This window comes from Myzus persicae, unplaced genomic scaffold (assembly GCF_001856785.1).
Source record: "Myzus persicae strain clone G006 unplaced genomic scaffold, MPER_G0061.0, whole genome shotgun sequence".
In the NCBI taxonomy this organism is placed as follows: domain Eukaryota; kingdom Metazoa; phylum Arthropoda; class Insecta; order Hemiptera; family Aphididae; genus Myzus; species Myzus persicae.
Window position 1 is genome coordinate 18,837 of NW_019104137.1, and position 26,827 is coordinate 45,663.

General features: G+C 28.7%; 2 protein-coding genes across 2 annotated transcripts; one reads left to right on the forward strand and one right to left on the reverse strand.

The window, feature by feature from the left end:
* Window positions 1–10,400: 10,400 nt before the first annotated feature.
* Window positions 10,401–20,829, forward strand: LOC111039138 (ubiquitin carboxyl-terminal hydrolase 32). Its single transcript, XM_022322465.1, has 32 exons — window positions 10,401–10,747; window positions 10,820–11,035; window positions 11,148–11,275; window positions 11,334–11,439; window positions 11,511–11,632; window positions 11,698–11,857; window positions 12,339–12,578; window positions 12,677–12,811; window positions 12,878–13,002; window positions 13,055–13,228; window positions 13,296–13,427; window positions 13,501–13,592; window positions 13,666–13,897; window positions 14,004–14,193; window positions 14,263–14,435; window positions 14,504–14,660; window positions 14,910–15,048; window positions 15,114–15,219; window positions 15,283–15,456; window positions 15,557–15,731; window positions 15,867–16,018; window positions 16,097–16,304; window positions 16,666–16,730; window positions 16,804–16,968; window positions 18,057–18,247; window positions 18,318–18,525; window positions 18,588–18,770; window positions 18,849–19,015; window positions 19,085–19,137; window positions 19,363–19,556; window positions 20,417–20,509; window positions 20,576–20,829. Exons 2-32 carry the CDS (start codon window positions 10,978–10,980, stop codon window positions 20,744–20,746), a joined length of 4,668 nt encoding a protein of 1,555 aa, XP_022178157.1. The 5' UTR covers window positions 10,401–10,747; window positions 10,820–10,977; the 3' UTR covers window positions 20,747–20,829.
* A 4,070-nt stretch (window positions 20,830–24,899) lies between these two features.
* LOC111039146 lies at window positions 24,900–25,689 on the reverse strand. Its single transcript, XM_022322479.1, has 2 exons — window positions 25,606–25,689; window positions 24,900–25,328 (listed from the first exon to the last, which is right to left on the reverse strand). The coding sequence occupies exons 1-2, from the start codon at window positions 25,687–25,689 to the stop codon at window positions 24,900–24,902; spliced, it is 513 nt and encodes a 170-aa protein (XP_022178171.1).
* Window positions 25,690–26,827: the final 1,138 nt, after the last annotated feature.

The following is a 26,827-nucleotide window of genomic DNA, read 5'->3' on the forward strand; positions in this document are numbered from 1 at the left end:
AGAGTAATCACAATTTCAGACACACAGTGTCAAAGGCCACAGCTATATTAATTAATAATTACTAATTACCCACGTTTATTGGTTCATTTCACTTATAGGCCGTATGCTTGATCAATGCTAATAATATTTATTGTTTAATAGGTATTGAATATAGTATCACTCTCGTAATTATTCGTGGATCTCTGATCAGTAGCGTCTTTTCAGAATAATTGGGTGTGACATTATGTATAACAATGAACACATACACGTGTATACACATCATGCATGATGATCAGAGACAATAATCAATTCGCAAAGCAAATACTCTTAGATTAAAAATGTATTATCATTGAAACAACATTATAGACTATAGTCTTTAGAGTATCCGTTTTCTTCTCTGATACAAAATTAGGATCAATTTTTCCATTTGCCAGTATGGCTACCACGTGATTTTGTAATTTTTATTTGTTTTAATAACGATGGTGCCAACAAATATTTGCGCAAAGCATTGATAACCTTGCCAGTAACATATGACAAGTTTAGTCATCCCTTACAGCTATATCCCGGCTTTAATAAAATGTACTTACATAACTCATACTCATATGTATACTAAATTATTAAGTATTGTATCTCATATAGATGTAGATTTTCAAAAAAAATTAATCTAATCTAAATTAAATTTATTTTTAAATGAAAATGGGGCATTATTTTATGGGATTCTTGATTTTATACAACTAACCCTTTCTTTGTCCAACAAAGAACTAACCACTCCAGCTGCTATACTGAAACAAGTTGTAGTTGTGTACTTATTTAAACAGCATATGTGTGTGGCAAGGAAAATGAAAAATGTTACAACGTTTGTGACTTTTAGGTGGTGAAAATCTAATACAAATGATGAACAAGTTTCAATAAAAAAATCATAAGTAAAAATGTACCTACTAAAATACTTCACCTGCTCAGTGTATTTATGTCAAGTTTTGGTAATATTAGATGATGCTCTGAAATTATTACTTCAAGTCTTCAAATGTTTTTGCTACTAGTTAAATACATACCTAATCACACATTCACACCCAAAAATGAGCCCCAGTCGTCTTGTAGCGTCTTGGAATGTCGTGGTATATCTCTTATGCAGCGCTATTGTTAATTTCGGTTTGGTTAGGACGTTAAGGTAGCGCATTGTTCGGTTTTTGGGTTACCTATGCATCCTTTGAGCATCAGCATAATATTACGTGTAATCTATATAACAAGAGGACTGGAAAAGATTAGATACATGAGATACATACATTCTACAGGTCAACCTAACAAATTAAATTACTTTCTTGATTTAATCAATACAAGTTTTTAAAAGATATTTTAAAGATTTTAAAGACGATTGCGCTTTAAGTAATGTAAATATTGTTTCTCATTTATTTTTTAGGTAAAACTTCAACATTTTTGTTTGGAAAAATTTAAAAATAAACAATTCGTATATATACTAGCTTTTAGAACAATTTTGATGGTAAAAACTTTTATATAAAACCAAGGAGCTTATTTTTAACAATTTTTTAAATATCAATATTTTTTTGTAGAGAAAATTAATTTATATAAAGTAATTACTTTTCCACAAGTATTCTTAGACATAAATATAAATCTTAAATTATTTATTATCCCTATTCTAATTTTCATAATTTTGTTATACTTTTAACTAGTATTCATCTTTCATTTTTCATTTGTCAGGTTTTTCTGTTACGTCCTGTAAGAAGTAAGAAGTGTAAGACATTACAAATTATACAATATAGCCATATAGGTACCAAATATGGTTTTACAATATTCCAATAATCCAATCTATATATTCATTATTGATTCCGACTATATGTAGGGGAAGACATGGTAAGTTGATAAATGGGATTTGGGGATTGTTGAAGATGACGAATTCAGTATTTCTCACAGTTATTACCAAATACCAATAGCAGCATTTCTCAACACGCATAAGATGGTTGAATGTTACTCTAAGCCCTAAGGTATAAGTAACTAATAAGCGCTGGTGCATGTTGAAGAAAATTGAGACAAAAAGCTCAGGAGCGTTATAGAAATTATTTTTTTTTTTAGGTCCCAAATATATATATTACTTTATATTTAATTTTACAGTTTCAAAGTTGTATAGAAAGTTTTTGATGTTACTTGATTTTTTTATGTTTTCAAATCCCAGGTTTTGTTTGTTGTCTTAAGACAACGAACAAAAGACGGGTATACCACATTCGCCATTTTGCTCAATAGCTGGGAAAATATGACAAATATTATATATTTTTTGGGAGAACGAGTGCAGTATTCACCATTTGAAGCTGAAAGAAGCAATTGGAAAAAAGGTGGGCAAGTGCAAGTTGATGCCTAGCTGTTGTGGTCACCGTAATCATGGAGTAATGGGTTATCGCCGATTATATGTTAAATTTTAATTGCATCTACATGAAAAATGATGCTGAGTGTAGATGATGTGTCACCCTATATTACTGAGTATATTTTATGATATTAAACTGAATTACAGTCATTATTAATTTTACTATTAGATATACAGACAAACAGGAGGCTGAATTCATATTTTCCGAAAATATTGCATTTGGAAAAGTCATTGTGTGTATAATATAATATAATAGGTAATATACTTCAAAGTTTCAAGTACCCACGAATAATATTTTTAATTGGAATATACTAAATTTAAAACTGTAATTCTTAATTTTTATATCAAATTCTTCTATCTTTGAACTCAAAACGAAAAAAAAAAACTGTGTTTATGTGAATATTACTAGGAAATTTTAATTTTTACCTCTCAAGTTAAATTTCCAACCAGAATTGTATGGAAATTAACCATGTTTTATAGCCTTCTATTGTTCAGTATACCTACCTATTGGCTATTATGTTTATGTGCAAATGATATTCAATAATTTGACGCCGGTAAACAGACAATGCGCAAGCGATAAATGATAATCGGCTGCTAATGCGCAATCAATATGACAATATGCTGTGTGATATTTTGGCATAGGTGTATAGATAACCATATTATAACTGTATAGTTATATATTTGCGAGGTAAACAGACGATACGTAAATAATAACCAACGCATGGATTATACTATTAAAAGTTATACCTACCTTTTATAGTTTATCTTTTTAGAATTTCAGTTATGTATGTACCTATATAGCCTATGTATAAAGTACCTGCAATATCGAATATTATAATAAAAATCTATTTGATTTAATTTTCATTCGTTGGTTCAAATATTTAACTATATAATATTATATTATAATATAAGCCACTATATATCCAATATCCATGTCTAAATAGTAAATAACAAACTCATCATTCATATGTTTATGTATTACCTATATTATATATGATAATATTGATTCATGTGAACACGGACATCACTCGACGTCTCAATCACACTGACATGTTTATGAAATAATAAAAATAAAAATATTAAAATACGTATTGGTATACCTACCTAATAAAAATTGTGTAATAGGTACGAGCCCCAATATAAGTCGGTTTTCAAAAGTATTTACATACATCATACACGCCTATATAATACGCCTATTATGTATTGTCATACGCTTATTATTATTATTATTTTAAGTTTATTTTTTAATGGAATAAAGAAGATATATTTAATATCATATATTATATTATATGGTACAGATTTGATTTTTTATCTTTAAAAAAAAACCACATAACGACCTAATATAATATGTAATAATAAAGTCATTTCATTTAGCTGGCACAAGTTAAATATACAGGGTGATCCAACAAGTATGCTACCCCTTTTTTTCTTTAATAATGAAGTTTTTCAAAATCTGGTTTTTGGAATCTTTAAATACACTCAAAGACCATATTTTCATATTCTTGAGATTTTTTTGTACCACTTAAGGAGTGTCCTGTGGCGATCCAAATTTTTGTTTTTCAAATGGGAACCCCACTTTTTTACTGTAAATTATTTTGCGGATAATTGTTTTGAGAATTTTGATGTATTAAAAACAAAATTTGAAAGAGTAGTTTTCTAGTTATTACACATTGTGTGCTAAGGATAATATAGTTTATAATAGGGAAGAAGGATATGCTTACACAGTACACACACAGTACACTTTGTTGTATATAGTCTACACACTTAATATAAAATAATACTTCATTTTATATTTATTTAAACGCTTAGGTAAATAGCAAGTAAAAACCTTCTTAATTTATTTAGTTATTTTTCTTATTCCATGTGTAGAACTGTAAAAGCATATCCCTATTATGGACTATTATCCTTAGTACAAATTGTCCAATAACTAAGAAACTACTCGTTCGAATTTTGATTTGGATACATCAAAATTCTCAAAAAAATTATCCACTTAATAATTTAAAGAAAAAAAAGTGGGGTTCCCATTTGAAAAACAAAAGTTTGTGTCGCCAGTGGACACTCTTTAAGTGGCACAAAAAATCTCAAGAATATGAAAATATGGTCTTCAAGTATATTTAAAGATTCAAAAAATTATATTTTGTCATTTTGAAAAACTTCATTATTAAAAAAAGAGGGGGTGAGCATACTATAGTTGGATCACCCTGTATATAATTGTAACCTATACAAATTCTTTTCTATTTAGAAATCGTGAAATTTGTTCGTTTCTGATACTCCGAATATTCTTCCACGGTTAGCTAGATTTGATTGATAATAACTAATTTATAACCATCTTAGAAGGGAAACGTTTAACCGAACTGATCGAAAAAAAATGTAATCCAATTTCAACAATTACAACCTAATGAGTATAATGACATAGGTATTAATTATAAAGTAGCTATTATAATTCATAACAGGACCGTACGCAGGATAAAATGAAGAGGGGAGGATTGACATTTTTTTGAATTTTTATTAGTTATACATTAATACATTTTGTAGGTTAGATAATTTATTTTTTGTTCCTAATATTTCGGAAAACCCCGAACCCCCCTGCGTTCGCCGCTGATTTATAAGGATAACGTCTTAACTCGTAAAGCGTAAAAAATTATGGTTTATTACAATATATATTATGATAATATTATATTAGTTTATTAGAACTATATATTATAGAAATTTAGAATATAGGTATAATAATCTTTAAATTGGGTACCTACCGAACAAGAAAATAATGTTTCGGAGCGTTTAGCTCTCCCTCCTTTTACTTTTTAACACTACTTTATTCCTATCTAAATTATTATTTTTCACTATTATTATTTCGAATTGTACTTTTAATCGTATATAATATCTTATAATATAATTGTTGGGCTATCATAGTTTACACTAGAAGCCAATAATAATTTTAAAAAATCCATTTAATTTTGACCATAGCAATAGTGAATATTATGATTATTTTTTTTTATTTGTATAGCTTTGAGTACTATAAAGTACTAGACTATAATATTGCCAATATTGGAATTATAATACTCTACACAACACAATGCGGTATGTTTTTTCCTAAAATCACAAGAGTTTAAAAATGGTTAAGACTGTTTTGAGTTTCCATTGAATTAATTTAAAATTAAAATAACTTAATTACCTACTACCTACCTAACTAGTAATCACATATACAAACAATATACAAGTATTGAAGTATTTAAATATCTTCCTTTTAACCATATATGCGGGAAACTTCAACTCAAATAAAATTTTATAGGTACGTATATATAGGTATAATGTAAATATTAATTTAAAAACCAGTAATATACTATAGCTGAACCTCGCTCACTATTTTATGGTGGGGTAATAATATATAGAAACTCCATTACTGCAATCCCGCTGTATGCATATATTATACATAGGTACATCGTACATAACAGTGACCAATGAGTAATGACCATATTTTTTGTGAATGTCAACATTCATACAATCATACATACATATAACACAGTGTTTTTAAACTTTAATTATATTAACGACTCTATTGACCATTTTATTACTAAAAGAATATTTAAATTACTTATACTATTCGAATTTTTAATGTTTCTAAATTTCTAATCAATTTTAGGATTTACCTACCGCATTCCTGCGACATCATTTAATACGCGTCTAATATAACAGGTTCGCTCTATTATACAAATAATATATATTCAGGTTTTTTCTCCTACTCGCGGTTTGATTGGATTTCGCGGGTGTATTCCACAAGCATCGAAAATCAAATGATTTTTTTTTTATATGAATGGCGTGCAGTGCTGCAGAGACACGTTCACACTCTTCAACTTGTAAAACTAACTTTAATTTACAGGTTATTATTTATTGTGGGTTTGGGTGTTTAAATAATCACTGGAAATAATATGTTTCTCTCCAAATACCTACCTATTATACAGCCATAGATGTACCTATTCATATTTTAAAAATTCACATCAGTGTTCTATAGACTACCTCTTATTATAATAAAATTACAAATAATTACAGTAATCGCAATATCATATATATATATTATAATTATATACAACGCGAATACATACTTGTCACAGACGCTCGTGGACATATCCCTTTAAAACCTGTGTAAAAATGGTACATTAGTTTCGATTTCAAATAGATTGCTATCTTGAGCAAGTTTCACCGATCATAAATATGTAATAATCTTACTTGTATTATCATATTAGTAAAGTATTATGTATTTATAATTTATGTGTGGACGCCAGACGGTGTAGGCAGAAGACAGCTTGAACCTACGAGAGGTAGTCTTAAACAAATAGTCCCCGACGGAGGGACAGAGCGATCTAGCTTTATAGATAACGTAATGTAATGTTACTAATTATTATACCTTTTTATATATTTACAGTGGTCAGGGGTGTACTTAGACCTGGGATTTTTTGGGGGAGAGGGGAGTTAATATATTTTAGTTTTCCATTATTATTGACCAAATAAATACATCTCATAAGAAAATTAATTCTTCCTGAAAATTTCAGAGAGTGGGAAGAGGATTGCCTCCCCCGTTAGAGACTCTCCTTAATGTATACAAATTTTTGTGATAATCGAAGTCTGCAAAATTGGTGAATATAGTATAATAATTGTATAATATTATGCATCATATTATTAAAATAATTCGGAACAGTAGGTTTCATTCAGAAGTTTTATCCTACACATTGTATTTAATTTATAATATACAATATAGTATATATACTATTATATAATGTATAACAATTAAAACGCAACTATTAAACTTTTATAGATAATTGAAATTATTATATTTCATTATATGTAATTGTCAGATTGTCTCTAAGACAGTATGACGGCAATCAACACTCGACCCGTTGACATTATAACAATATGTAATTCATTATAATAATAAATACTATAACTCCCAAAAAAAAACTAGAATTGATTTCGTTTTACCCAAATGAAACGAAATGACTCTTATACATCATTCTTCAATTTTCATACAAGCCATCGTCGTTGAATCCGCACGATTTTAGACTCCAAATGAATAAATAATATGTTTAGCCTAAGTATTTTAAGGTAGGTAGTGCTCATTACTCAATCAAAAAATACGGGGGGAAATGTAGCCAAATAATTATGGACGTGAGAGGAGGTTTTTAAAAATCTTTCATAATATGACGTGTATGGTTCATCGTTACAAATTTATGGCAAAGTCTGTATTGATTATTATTACGATGTAATGACGTGTTGAGATTATATTCATCAGTATTCTGCGGAAACGTTTTATTTTTTTTGGGGGGGGAGGTCTTAAATGTGGGAACATTCTTTAGATTCCCTATCTAAAAATGAAAAAAAAAAAACGATTTTTAAATTGCAATAATAGTTAGTGAAAAGAGGAAAAAATGTTTTTACCTAATCCATTTATATTTTTATCGAAAGTAAAAATGTATATTGAAACACAAACTGTGAAAATGTTAATAATCATAATGATTTTATTTTCTGGATTTCACTTCTTAAATGAATAATTGGTATTGTCGATAACGACGATACGCATACCGCACCATTATTTTTCACTATAAATATTTATTCATTTGTTTTTAGCTTCAGACCGTACGTATTTGGAACTAATATCTAACCATATATTACTTTTGATTAACGTCAATAACACATCACTGTTTAGCTGAAGATAAAAGTAAAATATTTATTTAAGTATAAGCAAATAGTAATCAGTGATCACCAACAGTGTAACAGTGCACAATGTAAATCTCACCAGTCGTACGAATTGTATACAATTTGTTTGATGTTAATTATCATAACATTTTATAGTAACATTTTTCCAATTGCATACAGCTTAATAAATTAGTTTGCCAGTTTTTAATAACATTTTTATTTATTCTATTAATGATATTGAAACATTTTTTCTTCTAAAAAATCATCAAAATACTGAATGATATTACCTATATTATCATAGAGTAATATTACTCTATGGGTTACATTATGCTTCTGTAACAATATTTATCTAGGCACAAGGTAAAAAAAGAAGTTAGGAAATCTCACTCTGTCAGCGTTCTAAATTCCTGGTTTCTAAACGTATTTTAATACAACGCAATAAAATATTATTCAATATTATACAATTTTTTTTTTATTTACATCACATTATGAAATATACGGCCTAATATCTGTACAGTTAAGCACAATAATAGTATATGTGAGGCAGGGGATACAAATTAAAAACATTATTGGGGTTACAGGATTAACGTGTCACCCATTAGTGACACTTAGCTTGGGGTTTGCATTAGAGGATTACAATTGTCAGTTATGTAAGTATAGTGTAATTATACAATTTAAAATATTTATTTGGTAACTTTTAAATTTTGGTACTTACCTATTATTTTAATATTGACTACTATTCATCTATACATAGAAATATAGAATAGGTACTCATGTTTTGATATATTTTAATAATGGCTAATTTATATGAACTTACTTGAATAGATCCGGGGTTATAATATATTAATACAAACAATCGTTTTAACCGTAACTAACGAACGGACTTACGGACAGACAAAACAGGGATATACCTAATGCTATATATGTATAAGGTTTTCTAAACTTATGTTTAAAAATCTAAAACTATTATACTGGTACCATCGTGCTTGGTATATTACGATTTTCACGGTGGTTTGTTTTCGTCTCTTCGCTTTTTTAGGTAATAGGTATTAAATATTAATTGTTTGATAACATAAAAATAGTATGTGGCATGTGCTATGTAGTCAGAGATATGATTTGACTTTGCCCCCCCCCCTGATTTTTATTTCTGCGGGAACTGTTATTGGATGTTATATTATAAACTTTAAGCGCTGGGTGATTTGCATGTTTCTCTACTTTATATACCTACCTACAAATATTACCAGTTTCGTGTTTATAATATCGATTAAAATAACGCGTATTTTATATGGCATGCGTATGTAGTATGTTTTTACTAATTATGAGTTAAGTGTAAAATATTGTAATTTATAATAGACGTGTAGTCATATATAGGCAATAGACATATACAGGGCGTTTAAAAAAGAATGCAAATAGATTTTGAATGACTGTAAGATCTGCAACACTTGCCACTTATTGAAGAATGTTACAGAAAGAGTAAATGGTACTTCATGAATAGGCCATTCAATTATAGACCCCTTACATTCCTACAATTGTTCAACGTGGGTACCACCTGTAAGACGAACAATAATGAGACGGTATTTGAACGCTTCCACACAGGAAGTTCACAGTGAAGTTCGCGGTTTCCTAAATCATCACTTTCCACAACGTTGGATAGATCGTGTAGGTAACCAGAGCCAGCATCTCGATTCCTGGTCCCAAAGATCACCAGACACTACATCATGTGACTTCTTTCTGTGGGGCTATGTGAAAGGTGAAGTCTTTGGTCCGGCGTTACCAGCCACTGCCCTGGTAAATCAGTGCGTTCTGTTTGAGATGCCTTGCAGTACTGTTATAGACTATAGTATAGGTAGGTAAATATATATTTGTGACGACGAAATGTCAATTAATCTTTAAGTCGCATGCCACAGGCTACGGCGTTAATTACCGTAACATTATATTGTGCTCGAAGTCGTAATAACTATAATAACTGCAATCGAATTATAAACGCACGAAAACTTACTACAGTAGGTATTATACCTATACCTAATAATGTTAATATTCATTAAAAATGAAAATATTTCTGTATTATTGCGCACAGACGGACAGAGTGGACAGACGAATGATGATTAGTGATTATATAATATTAATAAAATAATTATTAATATCTAATATAACATACAATTATTAATGTATTAGCAATTTATTATCGTCCTCACCGAACGGCGGATACCATCATACCGATCGATTCGTCGTCTCTTCCATGAATATTTATTTCCCGCTCCACCCCGCCGGGCAACACATGACGTGGGTTTATTATCTCGCGAGCATGTCTCCCATATTATTATTTGGCCATGAAATGTTGTTATCTATCATAATAACATAACATGAACTACACCAATAAGTGAGCTTTTCGCCCTCGTCGTCGTTTATTTAGTCAATAGTCATTATTAATTTCTCGATCTGTCCGTTTGAGGGCCCGCGTACTCGTCTCGTCCTCGATCGTTACTTCACGATCAAGACAACAACAACAACAACAATAACAATAACGACGATAAATTAAAGTGTTATGTCGTCGTTCGCAAAACTGATTTTTTTTCCCGAACACGACGATGTAATTACGCGTTTTTCTACGTCATAATACGTTCGTATTAATTGTTAACCGATTCCAAATAATAGCACATAATATATCAGTTAGTCGAATTAAAAAAAAAAGAAAATAAACTACTCGTTCGTTTTTTTTTATCACCTAGGAGAGTAATGGCGGATAATAATTTATGGCGTTTTGTTTTTTGTTATCAGTTCTGTTCATTGCAAAATTGCGATTTTCGCATTCGAACAATGTGGTGACTGGTGAGCTGCTGTTTGAAAAGACATTAATATAAATCGACTCGAAATGCACTCTCCAGGAATTCTGTCCGTGTCACGCAACTACTAGTTCGGGCAATAAATCTAACAACATGGGAGCTAAAGATTCGAAACCAAGCTGCATAACTTATGAGGATGCAGTTAAAAGAAGTACTAGCATACTATAATTAATGATCAATATTTTATTGTAGTATTATCATGTTCATTCGATGCTAGTTATTATAGTTATTTTGTTAATTTGAAAAAATATGGTATATTTCAGTTAATGATTCAGAAATAAAGAGACTGAGAGAAGCGTTTAAAAGACTGTCGCCAGTAAATGGAGCTATTACTAAGCATTCGTTCATTAAAGAAGTACTTGGTGATGGGGTACCACTATCAATTGCAGAAGTATGTTTTTAATATCACAGTTATTGATACTCTGTACTTATAATGGAATATTTTATAGTATATATATTCAGCTTGTGGTGGTACTATAAAAGGCATTATTTTCAAAGATCTAGTTTGTGGATTGGTACTTTTGACTCTGGGTACCAATGAAGAAAAATACAAATGTAAGTAATTAATGTTAGGAATCAAAATATTTTCATTTGTTTATTAATATCATGTATTATGAATTTTACAGTTCTATTTAATTTATATTCCAATGAAAGTGAAAATGTTATTTTACGAGATGAATTTCAAAGACTTATCCAAGGGTCTGAGTGTATTTTTGTACCAGAACATGTTCAATTCTTATTTTCAGAAGTATGTTATATTTTTTTTCTCACATGTCTAAATATTTGTTTAATTTGTAATGATAAAACTTTTAGCAAGATCGTGTCAATTATGATGAATTTAGATCCTGGTTAACCAAACATCCTGATGCCACATCATTAAGTCGATGGTTACTGTCAAAACCATGTTCAGTTTCTCTTAGTAATGAATTAGAAATGCCAACATTCTATCAAACGCTTGCTGGAGTAACTCATTGTAAGAGTAATATATTTTAGTTAAAAATAACAGATGTAATAAGTACATTTTTAATCATAACTCATAAATATTGTTTTGTTATATATTTAAGTAAAAGCTAGTACATATACAAAGTTTGAGCCGGCATTAGAATTTTGTTAATTAATATAAGATGTATTGTCATTAAAATTATGAGAAATACTATACAAAATTATTAAAAATTAATGTCCTTAAATTTAATGTTCAAGTTGATGCCTGATGGAACTCAAACAAGTAATAGTTAAACTAACTTCTTTATTTTCCAATATTACAAATTGTATGTATGTGGTAACACGTTTGTTGATTGTTACTTTTTAAAGATTTCAAATTTTAGAATAAAAAAAAAATAATTATTTTTGCTTACTTGCCTCGTATAATATGACAAAGAAGGATCTGTTGAACTATTACTTATCCAAATATATATTTGAACCTGAATTCATAAGGTATAACTTAATTTTTTTAGTGGAAGAAACAGATATCATTGAATTAGAAAAATGTTACTGGTCAGTAAAAGGGGAATCTTCTTCAGGCAAATTAGATTTAAAAACTTTGATACCTTTGATAAGTCCTCCAATGCCATTGAATGTTTGCTCTGGTTTGTTTGCTGCTTTTGATGAGAACATGGATGGTCATATAGATTTTAAAGAAATGGCTTGTGGTATATCAGCTGCTTGTAGAGGACCTTTAACTGAACGACAAAAATGTAAGTTGTTATAATTGTATTCTCAAAATAAAAAAAATTGTTCATTTAGTTACTCTAATTTAGGTTAATTTGTGTCAATCTAAATTTTTTTTTATTAGTTTGTTTTAAAGTATTTGATACTGATCAGGACGGATATTTATCAAAAGATGAAATTTCTAAAATGGTTGATGTTATGCTTTTCATATGTGAAGATAATATAGCAACTCAGAATAAAGCAGCTACTGACGAATCAGGTATTATTCATAATTAATTTGTTTACTTATGTTATTTAAATGTTTTTTATTTTGTTAAATTTTCAGTAAAAGAAATTATTGTATCTGATTTAATCAAACGTTCTACTGACAAAGGTCTTGCAATTGGAGAATATTTGATGTGGACTGTTCACAATTCGTTACCAATGGATTTTTTAAATTTAATTTTCCAAGTAAATTGATTCTATTCGACTTAGTAGCTATATTTACAATAAAATGTTATAGGTTTGCCATATTGTGTTTGGTTTGAGACCTATATCACGAGTTGAGGAGGGAGAAATTGTAAAAGGCTGGTTAGAACGTGAAGAACGCAGAGGCTTAGCTGTTGGTCAGTTATGGTATTTGATTTCAATAGATTGGTGGCGAAATTGGAATGATTATGTTTCAAATACTTATAAGGTAATGCTGATGCAGAAAATATGTCATATTTTTTTTCGTGTGTCTACTAGTAAATTATTTATTTTAGAATGGTGGGGAAATGTCTAGCTATTGTTCTTTTGAAAGTACTAATTCTTTTTCAAAAACATCAAGCTTAAAACTTACATCGAAAAAATCCCAATCATCTCTTGAAAACAGTATTGCTCTTGATATATCGTCTGTATGTACAATATTTTAAAATGAAATAATATATTCCAAATTCATAATATCAATTAATTTTTATTTATTGCTAGGTGGTTGTAACTGGAATAACCTCTCTGGATCCTAGTACTGGTGGTCATCGAAGAGTTGGTTCAATCACTTCTTATTCGTCTTTGCAAGAATCGTTAGTATTTAATTTAGTAAAAACAATTAAGTATTTAGTTTATTTTTTAAATAATTGTTATAATTTATTTCAGTCCAACCCAATCCCCAATCATGAGTAGAAAAGTTAGTCTTAGCAAACCTGGTCCAATAAACAATTCTGGTCTTGTGTCTGTGCCAACCACAAAAGTAACATCATTGACAGGTGAAGGAGGTCAACTAAAACGAAATATGCTGTTACGTGGCAGAGATTTTCAGTTGGTTCCCAGCTCTTTATGGAAAGCACTTGTACAGTGGTATAGAGGTTCACCTGCACTTCCTAGACAAGTAAATACTTAATAATAAAATATAACTTTAAATCATAAAAAAATCCTCTTCAATAACTTAATATAATAAAATTGTTATATAATATTATTAATTATTGATTTTGTAGGTAATTCAGTCTAATCGAGGTTCAGGAGAAACCGAGTTGGAACTCTACCCATTAAATTTAAGGCTATTAAAACATCATAATGGTACCTTGAGTAACGGGACAGGTCCTAATTCTAATGTGGCGAGAGCACCTACGCCTAATACAGGATCATGGTCAGGATTAGTGGGTGGTTATGGTGCAGCAGCATTAAGTAACTTAAACGATTTGTTTTAATTATAATTTGTATCAATAATAATTTTAAATACTTTATTTAATAAAGGTTCTACCGGTTACAATTATGTATCAAATTTAGTGAATTCTATGCCACGACGATACCTTGCATATACTGCATCTTTCAGCAAGCTATCTACTGTTAAACATGTATATGATTTTCTTTGTATTAGACTGAAATTAAAAGCAGAAGATATGAGGCTTTGGCATTTTCATGATGAGGTTTGAATGTTTGAATAAAGGAATTACTTAGATTTATATCAATTTATATATATTTTTGGTCCATGTAGAATAATATGGTATTAATTGAAGATGAAGATCAAACTTTAGAAGAACTAGGTGTATGTGATGAAGATCAAATAATTATAGAAATAAGAAACAAAGATTTGACATGGCCCGAAGAAATCGGTTCTCTCTCTATTAACTCTGGTGATAAATGTAAACAATGTAAGTACTTATGCCCGGTTCACATAAAAGCAAGTGTTTAAGGTAGCATTGTTTAAGTTCATATACACCACTACAATGAAAGAAATGTGTCTTTTTCGGGATGGCAGATATGCATTTAAACTTTGTAAATCAAAACATTGTGTGATACAACATTTTATTTAAATATTATTATGATTTTCCACTAGTATAATTCCTTTAAATTATAATACAGTATTATTTAAATTTGTTTTATGTAAATATTTTTTATAGTACCTGCAGAAAAAGGAGCTACTGGTCTAAACAATTTAGGTAATACTTGTTTTATGAATGCTGCTTTACAGTGTGTAAGCAATACTAGACTTCTTACACAATATTTTATCAATGATATGCATCTCTATGAATTAAATCGGTATGTATTTTTTATTTCTTAAGCTAAATTGGATTCAATTTTAATCATTAAAGATAATTTTCTAGGACTAATCCATTAGGTATGAAAGGATGTATTGCAAAACGTTATGGTGATCTTATTCATGAAATTTGGAGAGGAACCGCTAAAACTATAGCACCTCTTAAATTAAGAGTAAATTACTTGAGTTATTATTCTGCAAATACTATATTAATGATTTAATGTTTTTATTTATAGTGGACAATTGGAAAATATGCACCACGTTTTAATGGTTTTCAACAACATGATTCTCAAGAACTACTTGCCTTCTTATTAGATGGTTTACATGAAGATCTGAACCGAGTACACGGAAAGCCATATTCTGAATTAACAGATAGTGAAGGGAGACCCGATGTCACGGTTGCAGAAGAGGTTTGTCTCTTATTAGTTTTATATTTAATTTTTTAATTCTATAATATACTTGAAAAAAAATAAAACTATTTATTATTCAATTTTTCTTTATTGTTTATAGGCATGGGAAAATCATATTGTGAGAAATAAATCGATCGTGGTAGACTTATTTCATGGTCAATTAAAATCAAAGGTTACTTGTAAAAAATGTGGCCACGAGTCTGTTAGATTTGATCCATTTAATTATTTATCATTGCCTTTACCGATGGAATCATATGTGTGTCTCCAAGTTATTGGTAAATTGTTTTTTACCTAAATTGTATTGTATATTAACTCTACATAAAATATGTAAATTAAGTCAAACAAATAACTAGTCTATTGTATCATAATTCATTAGAAAACTAATATTTATATTGTTATACAATTATTAGTTATTAAATTGGATGGAACAGTTCCTGTTAAATATGGTCTACGGATGAATGCTGACGATAAACATTCTGTTGTTAAATCAAAACTTTCTTCACTAAGTGGTATTTCCGCCAATAATTTAAAACTTGCAGAAATAATCGGAGCACAAATTAAAGTTAGTTAATACTATTTATATAAAATATATGTGTAATTGGCTTTAATTTTCCAATATAAATTTAATATGTATCGCTAGAATATAATTGTTGATGAACAAAAAGTAAAACCTGGAAGTTTATTGTATGCATACGAGCTACCTCCACCTACATCAGTTGGTCCTGGTTCAGAAGTATCTGGCGATGAGGAGCGTTCGTCCATTTGTTCAATTAAATCTGGTACTCAAAGAGAAGCTGCCCAAACATTTACCACTATACAACGAACTGTTAGACCAGGAAATACATTAGGTAACATGTTTAATAGCAGATTATAAATACTGTATATTATTTAATTAGAAACCTACTGGCTTTTTCTGAGTATATTCATTTATGCTTTCATAGGCATTAGAATTTCAACTTTAAAATTATGAATACTAAAAATTAGGCCAGTGCTTGAATTTAAAAAAAAGTAAAATTGCCTTTTATACATTTTTTTTATATACCGTGTGTTCTTAAAATAGGCTTTACTAAAAATCTATTACTTTTATCATTTTTCTTCCGTACTTTCATAAAGGTATAGAAAAATAGTATGGGAATAATGATTTTTTTTTGTTGAATAGTGACTGCCACCCATTATTCAATAATATTTTTATTTTATAATTTTCTTTAGTGCAATCAAATGGCAATCGTACCAGTAGTTTAAATGAAGACATATCAACAACTGATAATACTGATGTAATTTTGTTTATTAAATTTATTATATTTTATGTTTAAATGTTGGTATTTATAAAGTATTTATTATTGTTAGAGTATTGGTGGATCTCAAATGGACACAGATATCAATTTAGAAGAACCTATTCATACCACAATGGCAGACAGTGGGAATTGCAGTGCAAGTAGTTTTAGTTTGACTGATAGTGGTGATATAATTCATCAGACTCCCAATTATGTTGTAGCATTGCATCGGAAAATGGTAATTATTTTAGTTTAACAATAATTACTATAAATAATTTATTTTTAACATAACTTTACTTTTAATTTGTTCATTTTAAACCTTAACTATTAATTTACAAAAATGATTTAAGAAAAATTCAATTTTTTCTTGATTTGTGTTAACTTTTACATGTAATATAATAGATAAAAATAAAATAATTAAAAAATAATAATTAATCTAGAAAAGTATAATTTTTAAAATACACTTAACTCGGTATGATTGAAATTGGCACAAGTCAAGCTAGGGTTGAATGGTTTTTTGGTGTACCTGTTATTGCTCAAATACATTTTTGAATGTTATACCATATTACCGAAGTCACATTTATTACTGAAGTTGTACCTTATACTATATGGGTTGACAGTTTTTTCAGTATACTGGTTCTAAAACCGTACTGTTGGTATCCGATTTCAATATCTTCAGTCCTAAGTTGAGTCAATATGACTCGTAGGCTGGTCAAAATTAAATTTGATTTATTAATCAATCTTGTAATAGTTGTTTGTAAAAACAGATTAGGATTTCAAAAGCTTAATAAATTGTTAGCATATTGTAGCGCAGTAGATAGCAGTGTACTTTCTTAATTATTTACTTTATGACATGTATATGTAAATTATGTTATATTGGAATATATAACTGATTAATAGATGCAATAAATACTGTTCCTCTCGGGAGACATACAAGTTATATTGCTGTAAATGTCATAGAAGTCATTCTTTTAAAAACAATTAAGTTATAATTTATGTAATATAATATATTTATTGTATTTTATATAAACCTACATCTTGTTTCAATTAGTATAATATGGGATTCATGTGAATATTTGGTTTATAATGATAATTCCTTGTATATTTGGTCAATAATGTTAATGAACAACAAATATCATTATTTTCCATTTAACATCATAATTGTAACATGTAAGTTATTGAAGATACCAATCCACCGTGACAGGCTTTAAAGGCTAGGTTAGATATATTTATTAAAAATTTCAAATAGTTAAATTTTTTGTAAGATGACTAAACCATAATTATTTATTATGTAATTACCAATTAATAATAATACACTGTTTTTAGATCAGACAAGATGTGTATTTTATATCTGCTCATAAAAGTAAACCTAGTATTTTTGGTTTACCAATAATATTACCATGTAATGAATCTACCACAAATCAAGATCTTTATCAAGCTGTTTGGCTACAAGTAGCTAGATTAGTATCACCTTTACCACCATCTGAATCTACAGTACCCAATCATGCTATGGACTGGTAATAAAATTATAATAACAATATGATATAATATTATGCAATATTGATGTTGTATTTTTCATTATTATAGTGATGATAGTCTTGGCTATGAATTTCCTTTTGTTCTGAAAGCCGTTAATAGAGAAGGAACACTATGTGCATGGTGCCCTTGGTATCGGTTCTGTCGAGGATGTACAATTTTATGTTGTGATACTGATTTTAATTTCGCTGCAAACCATATTGCTATAGACTGGGACCCAACAGCATTACATTTGCGGTATCAAACCTCCCAAGAGTCTGTAAGTGTTTGAGGTAATTTATTTTAAAATTAAATCCATAGACTAAAAACAATTATTTATAGGAACATGAATGTATTGGCGAGTCTCAGTGTTCACATACAGAACCAATAAGTCTTGAATCATGCCTTGCGGCATTCACCAAAGAAGAACAACTTAGTGAAGCTGAAAAGTATTATTGCTCTACTTGCCAAGACCACCAATTAGCATCTAAAAAATTACAAATTTGGAGATTACCTCCAATTTTAGTGAGTTGTTAAAAATTATTTGAGTTTGCTTTTATATTATTCTATATGTATAGCATCATGTAACATTTTTTTTTTTAGATTGTTCATCTGAAACGATTTCAATACCTCCAGGGAAAATGGGTAAAATCACATAAAGTGGTAAAATTCCCTTATAAAGATTTTGATCCTACGGATTATTTGGCTTCAGTTCCAAAACATACTGTTTTAAGGAACAAAGAGCTACTAGACACGACTAAAAATCTAAAGTAAGTATAAATTAAATAAAACTAATTTTTGATTCAATCACTTGACAAATTATTTTATATTTTGAATAGAGAGCAGTATCCATCAAACAAAGAAGATTTACAACCTGCATTATTAAATACAGGTTAGATATTATGTTCTAAAAAAAAGATGATTAGATCTATATTCTGCTTATTAATAATGAATATGACATATTTTATTGATACATCTTCATAAAAAATTGAATTTTTATTTTTGTAAAAATGTAACAGTCTTATACCCAATATTATGTAGAACTTTATAACAAAAGACCATTTGAAAATGTATGACAATATTTTCATTTTGAATAAATTTATAATTATTTGTTTAGATGATGATGATGGTCCATTTACGAATGTCAATAGTCGCCTAAACGAACTGGAAGGTTCACAACGAAAAAGATTAGAGTCCACGTCTCTTTTGCGTACACCAATAGATGATAAAGCTTTACAAGATTTTCATCAACATAAGCTAGCTTGTGAATTTAACCCATTAGATTTGAAGTACAACTTATATGCTGTTGTGGTATGTTATTAAAAATAATATTGTTTACGTTTTTATTGGTTAATTTTTTTTAAGACATGTACAATTTATAATAGTAATGTTGTAACAAATTAGTGAAATAGTGTATAATATAATCTGGTACTTATAGCGTACAATTCCAAACACAAGAAATAGAATAAATAAAATTAAAATAAAATAAAGTAGCTGAAAAATTAAAATAATTTATTATACTGTCAAAGCATTTTGTGCGTAGAGTGATCATGCCCCCTAAATCAGTGAATATGGTTAGAACACTTGGCATTTGTCTTCAAGGCTTTTCAAAATGGTTATTGCGACTATACAATTTTCTATTATTTTGTCTATTGTACCTTTTGTTATCTGTAAGACAATCAAATTAATCGGTCTAAAACTTGTGTAAAGCATGTGCCAACAAAGCAATCCTTTGCACACACATACATACCTCTTTACTCATTTTACAGAATTGCACAATACATTTCCAAAATATCTGTCTCCTTAGTATAATTTGGATTCATGATCCACATAAATAGATGGGTACATCTCTTCAATGAAATACTATGGTCAATACTCTCCAAAAAAGTCAGCAATTTTTCTTTTCGTGGTAATTCCTAGATTTTTAGCTAAAAATTCACAAAACACTGAATCGATTAATCTCTTATATATAACGCTTTACGCTTACATTTTTTTGAACAAATCTACTTATATAATTTTGTCTTGTGGATTATAAAATTATCTTAAAATAATTTAAAGCAATATTAACCAGAGGTAGTCTTAATAAAAGTTAACCAAAAAAAGTATAAATTCCATCATTTACTTTAGTTTTAAGGTTACATTTGTTTTATAAAATGTTCTGTTTTTAACAGTGTCACTCTGGAATTCTGGGAGGCGGTCATTACGTATCGTATGCTTGCAATCCTAATGGAAAATGGTACTGTTATAATGACAGTAGTTGTAAGGTAAAATATTCAATTTTGATTTTAGTGAATAAAATTTAAAGAAAAAATATTTTTCACACCTTTTAGGAAGTCACTGGTGAGATAGATACAAGTGGAGCTTATATGTTGTTTTATGAACGCGAAGGTCTTTGTCATAACCAGTATATGCCCAATGTGTTTGGACGTGTCCCTGTTGATGTTAAGGACCTTGATCAAGATTTTGATTCTGACTTGAAAAAAGTTTGTACTATGATGTGATCTTTGAGCTTATATATATTTTATAAATCAATGAAAATGATTTATTGCAATATTTTTACACAAGCTTTGTTTGTTACTTTTATTATTATTTTTATAAAAGTGATGAAATGCCATAACAATGATTAAGTAATGTTGCATTGATTGCTGGTTACTTATGCCATTAAAAAAGTTACCAATCTTAATCACAGTCTGCAAATTGTTATTTGTATATTGCTGATAATGCATTCCATATAATTATACTACTGCAATAGTACTTTTTACTATACTTAAGAAAAATAAATATTGATAAATAAGATCAAAAATATTGGAACAATTCATTCATAATTATGATTATTATTATTTTATTATTATACTGTTGCTTGTAACTTTGTATATTTACATTGTTTTCTAGTCTGTTAGAGCTCCCATAATTTTTTTTTTTTAAATATATTATTATTATTATTATTATTATTATTATTATTATTATTATTTGTTATATTATTTATGTTATGTTTCTGAAATAATTAAATTCTATATTTTTATTTGTTTAGAAATTAGTCCCCCTACAAACATTGTCGTTGAATATTACAGATTTCTTATTGTAACTGCTTACAATATTTTTATAAGTAGTTGTTTTTAAATCTATAATGAAACCTATGTATTAAAATATTATTATTGATATAAAATTATGCATTATTAATTGTAATGAAAATATTCTTGTTTGTCATACATAATGTAAAATTATATAAATATATAATATAACTAATTATTTTTATTAGATAAACAGTTGATGCAGTTAAAAAATATATTATATTTTACAGATAATTTGTTTGATTATTAGTATAAAACCCAAATATTCAGAATAACCTATAGAAATAAAAACATATGATAGTTAAAAATCTTTAGAAACTAATGTAAAAGGTTAAAATGTTGGAACCCTTTAAAACAGTTTTTTTTTTAAATTTGTATTATCTACTAGTATAACTATTATAGCTCAACAATTATTCAATATATATGGATACATAGGATAAATATAATACATTACAAAATAATAATAGTGAACGTAAAATAGTGTAGTGATAAATATGAATCGAAGACCCATGAAATGAACAAGTTACAGCTAACATATTAACATAATATTCGGTGATTAAAAATATGGTATTAATTTAGTTAATGAGATATGAATAACGTTTGGACTATGGAATGAGCTGTAAGGAGCCTGGATCATCATGAGGGGATTTATTAATACAGTAAAAGGATATTATTGAAATTAGCAATTGAGAGCTTTGGGAATGTGAGGGAAAGTTTTGAGATGAGGGAACGTGAATGCTGTATTCAAAATAGGTGGTTTTGTATGAGTTGATTTGTGACATTTATGAAATGCTTTAAGTATTGGACATCCTTTGTAGCTGGAGGTATGATTGCCCATACAAAAGGCGCACTTGGCCTGACTACTTTGCAATAGTTTGCAATGTGTCCGTATCTCTGTAATTTACGACACTGAGGTAGACCATTTTTGGTCCTATAGGGTAACTTAACTGATTTTGGTTTGAAAAATGTATAAAAGATTTCTTATTTCTTTATTGTTGATATTGGGATGTAACTCCACGAGAAATAGAGGGCAAGGGCGGCCGTTTTTGATGACATGTCTGGTGGAGTGGCCAAACTCCGAACAGTCCGAAAGTGCGTCAGATATTCAGAGATAAGTGTTGTGTGTTGCAGATTTCTGATTATGACTTTAAAAGGTAGTATGAAAACAAGCACTGGTGGCCATTAGGTGTTGCGTGATAACGTTGAACATTTTTCAACCATGAGGACAAATAATCAATATAGAACCCAAATATTCAGAATAACCTGAAAAATATATAGTATCCAAAAAAAAAAAAAAAATTGAAACTTAGAAATAGAAATAAAAAATCAGGATAGTTTAAAAATCTTTAGAAACTAATGTGACGTTAAAATGTTGGAGCCCTTAAAAAACAGTTTAGTATGAATAAAGTAGAGGAAAGTTGGTCTGCTGTAGCCTGTAATAGTAGGTTTCAAGTACATTATAGGCTTATAAGCTATAAGTTTGTTTATAGGTCTATATTTGAGAATTGTAAGTGTGCCTAGTCATTGAGAAGGTCAATATAAATATGTAATGGATATGTTAAATTAAAATTCTACATTTAATGATTTTGAAATGTCAGTAACGCCTTAATCGAACTTCAATGTGTTTAACGGCCATTATGCGCCCTGGACTCAAACTATTAACAACTATTTAGTCAGTTGGTATTACATTGTAATCGAGTTTATTTTATTAAGTTTATATTTTTGTTTGCTCAAGAATTGTGAAAATAATTGTATGGTTATTTTTTAAGGATATTAGAGAGAGTAAAATGCATTTTCGGATATTTATTATTAGGGCATTTAAACCCAGACCCTAATATTATAATGTGTTTATTTTTTTATGGCCAAATTTTCAAATTGTATTATTAACTTATCATTTATCCTCGAGGCTCGAATATGTTCTAAAAACTACAAAATCACTAAATGTGCAAAATTATGCATGATTAGCTTTTAATAATTATTCATAAGGTCAAAAAATAATGTCAAGCTATATACTAAGCAATAATTCTATAATAGCCTAAAAAAACCATGCAAATGCAACAACTTAATAACCTAAATTTATAAACTATATCATATTTTAAGAGAATGGATAATTTTTTTAATATAATATGTCTGGCAGCGGCTTATATTAATATGGAGCCTAACATCTACGGTGTAAACGTGCAGAAGAAATTGCATATCAACTTCTAGATATATTCACTCTCTTTGGAGCTCCTAGTATACTACATTCTGATAATGGGCGAGAATTTGTAAATAAAATTGTTACCAGTGTATATGATGTGAAATGTGGCCTCAAGTTAAAATAGTTCATGGCAAAGCTCATCACAGCCAATCTCAAGGATCGTTTGAACGAGCTAATCAAGACATCGAAAGTATAATAGCAACTTGGATGGAAACTAATCACAATGCAAAATGGTCTGAATCTTTACGATTTGTTCAAGCAAGGCAAAATTCAGCTTTTCATTCAGGTTAGTTATAAATTATAATTATTATTAACTTTTATTCTGTTGTATATTTAAAAGGTATTTTTATCAATTTAATCATATCATACATTTATGTAACGCCAAGCTGTTGCTCAACTTTCACTATCTGGCGGGCAAGGATTTTTGAGGTGTGATTGCCAGAAAAAATGTACAACTAAAAAATGCAAATGCCGCCAGTCAAATGTATTATGTGATAGCAGGTGCCATAATAGTACAACATGTGCAAATAAATAAAAATTTTAAATAATTATTTCTAACTACCCACCAATTTTACTAATTTTTATGAAGAAAAAAAAAATTTTTATTAATTTTTAAAGATTCTGTTTTTAAATAATTTGTATTTTGTATAAAGAATTTAAATAACTGTCAGTAGTTTGTTTTAATAATATATAATTATAATTTTTACGCAGCTTAAATGTTATGTGACGTGTATTGATCAGCTTTTACTAAGTCAATTTGTATATCCTAGGATGTACACAACGTGTTTAGTAAAAGCCCGAATACAATTTAGAATTTCAGCATTTACTGAGTACAAACAGTAAAACCTAGCATTAACTAGTTTACTAGTAAAACCTAGGTTTACCTAGTGATCGGGCATTTACGGTAACATATATATAACTAGCTGAATTACCCGGCGTTACCCGGGAAAACTCGTTTTATATATAGGTGTAAAACGCTGTGAAAGCAATGTCTTTTTAAGTGTAAATTATATAATATTTTTAAGTGTAGCCACATCAGTCTAGAATTGAAGTTGTGTTGTTTGGACACCCCCTTCCATGAAGCCGTCCAATTTTCGTAAATTAATAACCATATTACTTATTGTATATTTGTATAGTATAATAGCTGGTTTACCCTGCTTAGCCCGGGAGGTATTCAACTATTTTATATAAAAAAAATGGGGATGAAAAAACTACTATTTTCTTATATTGTATCTTTTTTATTTATTTATTTATATATTATCTCTGTACATATTTCTATTAAGGTTATAATACTTCTTTGTAAACAATATTATTTGTTCTTTGGTGAGGCGCATACACATATAGATTTTTTGCCGAACTGACACGGGAGCAAACAACATAAAATTATCCGTGGGTAAAACAGGGATTCGTAATGTCAAGGCCTGCAACCTTCAGTGTCTGTCCCTGTGCCTTATTGATAGACATAGCAAAACAAAGCTTTAAAGGAAATTGTACTCGTTTAAATTCGAACGGGTATTCATTAGTAATCATCTGCATCCTGGGAATGAAAACAACTTGACCTTGGGCTGAGCCGGAAAGAATTTTAGTTTCAATCGCGTTCCTCTGCATAGTTACTATCCGTAATCTAGTACCATTGCATAGTACCGGCGCATTTAAATTCCTCATAAGTATTATGGGAGCCCCAATTTTCAAGTCCAGTTTATGCGGAGGAAGGCCAGATGGATTCAAAGAATTCAAAAATTCAATTGGAATATCAATAGCATTATCTTGATCAGATAAAATATCAATAGAAAGATAAGTTTGTTGAAGGGCCTTAAACATTGAAAGAATTTTATTATTTATACTTGTAACAGAATCGTTTTTAGGTGCTAAAATCGCTCGTTCGCGTAACCAATCATCCGTTTTCTCTGAAATTTGGGCGACTTGCGGGTAAACATTAGCTATTAATTAGTCTTGTCCAGTGACGCTAGTTGCAATTGTTGGTTCTATTAGTACTTCACCATCATTATTTAAAATATTTCCATTTCCTATATCCAAAAGAGTTCTTGAAAATTGTGCTGCATTATTATCACCACCCAAATTTACTCACATATTTGTGGTCAATCTTAAAAGTTCGACAGAAGCCCACAGAAACGACGATTTTAGGCAAGCATTTATCCATTATCTTGGGCATAATGTGACCAATAAAAAAAAAATCGTTCAAAATTAACAACTTACCCAAATCCTAATTAATTACTAACTAAATTAATTAAAACTGCATGACAATTGTCAATTGGATAAGAATATTCGAAGCCAAACCGTATAACAAAGATTTCCTCTTTTGCTTGATTTCAGTTTTATATACATAGATATGAAAGCCATGTACCACTAACTCGTCGATAATTTATTTTTAAATTCATAAGTTAAAAAATGTATGAACTTTCACACCCTGTGAATATATAATTTGAAGGTATAAATAGTTTAAATAGACAATAATAGCATCTAAATATTTTGAAAATATCTTTTTGTTCTTATATCAAATCTACTAATATATATAATTATGCAAAAGTTTCAAATCGTATGAATAAATAATAATTTAATTTTGAATTTGGTACTTCCATCAAAATAAATAAAACTACTCCACTCCGTTTAAATATTTAATTTTGTCCAAATAATCGTGAACGATTACCTATACATGCGTGTGTATTTTTACATTTTTTAAAACCATTTATGCTTTTTAACAGAGCCTAAGAAATGTTATCAACATTTAAAAAAATTCAAAATCCTTACAAGAAGAATTGTTATTTTTAGAATAAATATTTTGAAACTTGCATTGAGTATAGAAAATTATAATTAAGTAAGAGTTTTTTTTTATATATAAATATATACATTATATCGAATATGAGAATATGTCATTATTTAAATTTAAAAACTAAAAAAGCAAGCCAAAACAAAATGATAGTACATAATTATATTTCGATAAAATTATAATTTACTATAAATAATATGAATAATATTATCAAATATAAATATTTAAGCACAGTGGTTAAGAATTTTGAAAAAAAAATCAAGGCACGAAAAAGAAATATAAACAAAGGAACCTGTTAAGAAAGCTCATTTTGCGTAGATAGTAAATAATAAATTCCCGGTTTCTAAACATATTTTGATACACTATTTAATTCCATAATTCCATATACAATTTAAAAATTATTATTTAGTTACCTTTATATTTTGGTAGGAACCTATATTTATTTATTGTCGTATGCTTGTATATGAATTTACTTCGAACAGAACCACGATTATAAAATCCTAAAATAAATAATCGTAACTAC

Bases quoted from the DNA above. Each gene is read 5' to 3' on its own strand.
- LOC111039138 (XM_022322465.1), top strand. From the start codon at position 10,978: ATGGGAGCTAAAGATTCGAAACCAAGCTGCATAACTTATGAGGATGCA. The intron at 12,579-12,676 runs GTAAGTTGTTAT...TTTTTTTATTAG, and splicing joins TTTAACTGAACGACAAAAAT to TTTGTTTTAAAGTATTTGAT. The intron at 16,305-16,665 runs GTAACATGTTTA...AATTTTCTTTAG, and splicing joins TAGACCAGGAAATACATTAG to TGCAATCAAATGGCAATCGT.
- LOC111039146 (XM_022322479.1), bottom strand. From the start codon at position 25,689: ATGCCCAAGATAATGGATAAATGCTTGCCTAAAATCGTCGTTTCTGTG. The intron at 25,329-25,605 runs GTGAGTAAATTT...TCAATGTTTAAG, and splicing joins TTAAGATTGACCACAAATAT to GCCCTTCAACAAACTTATCT.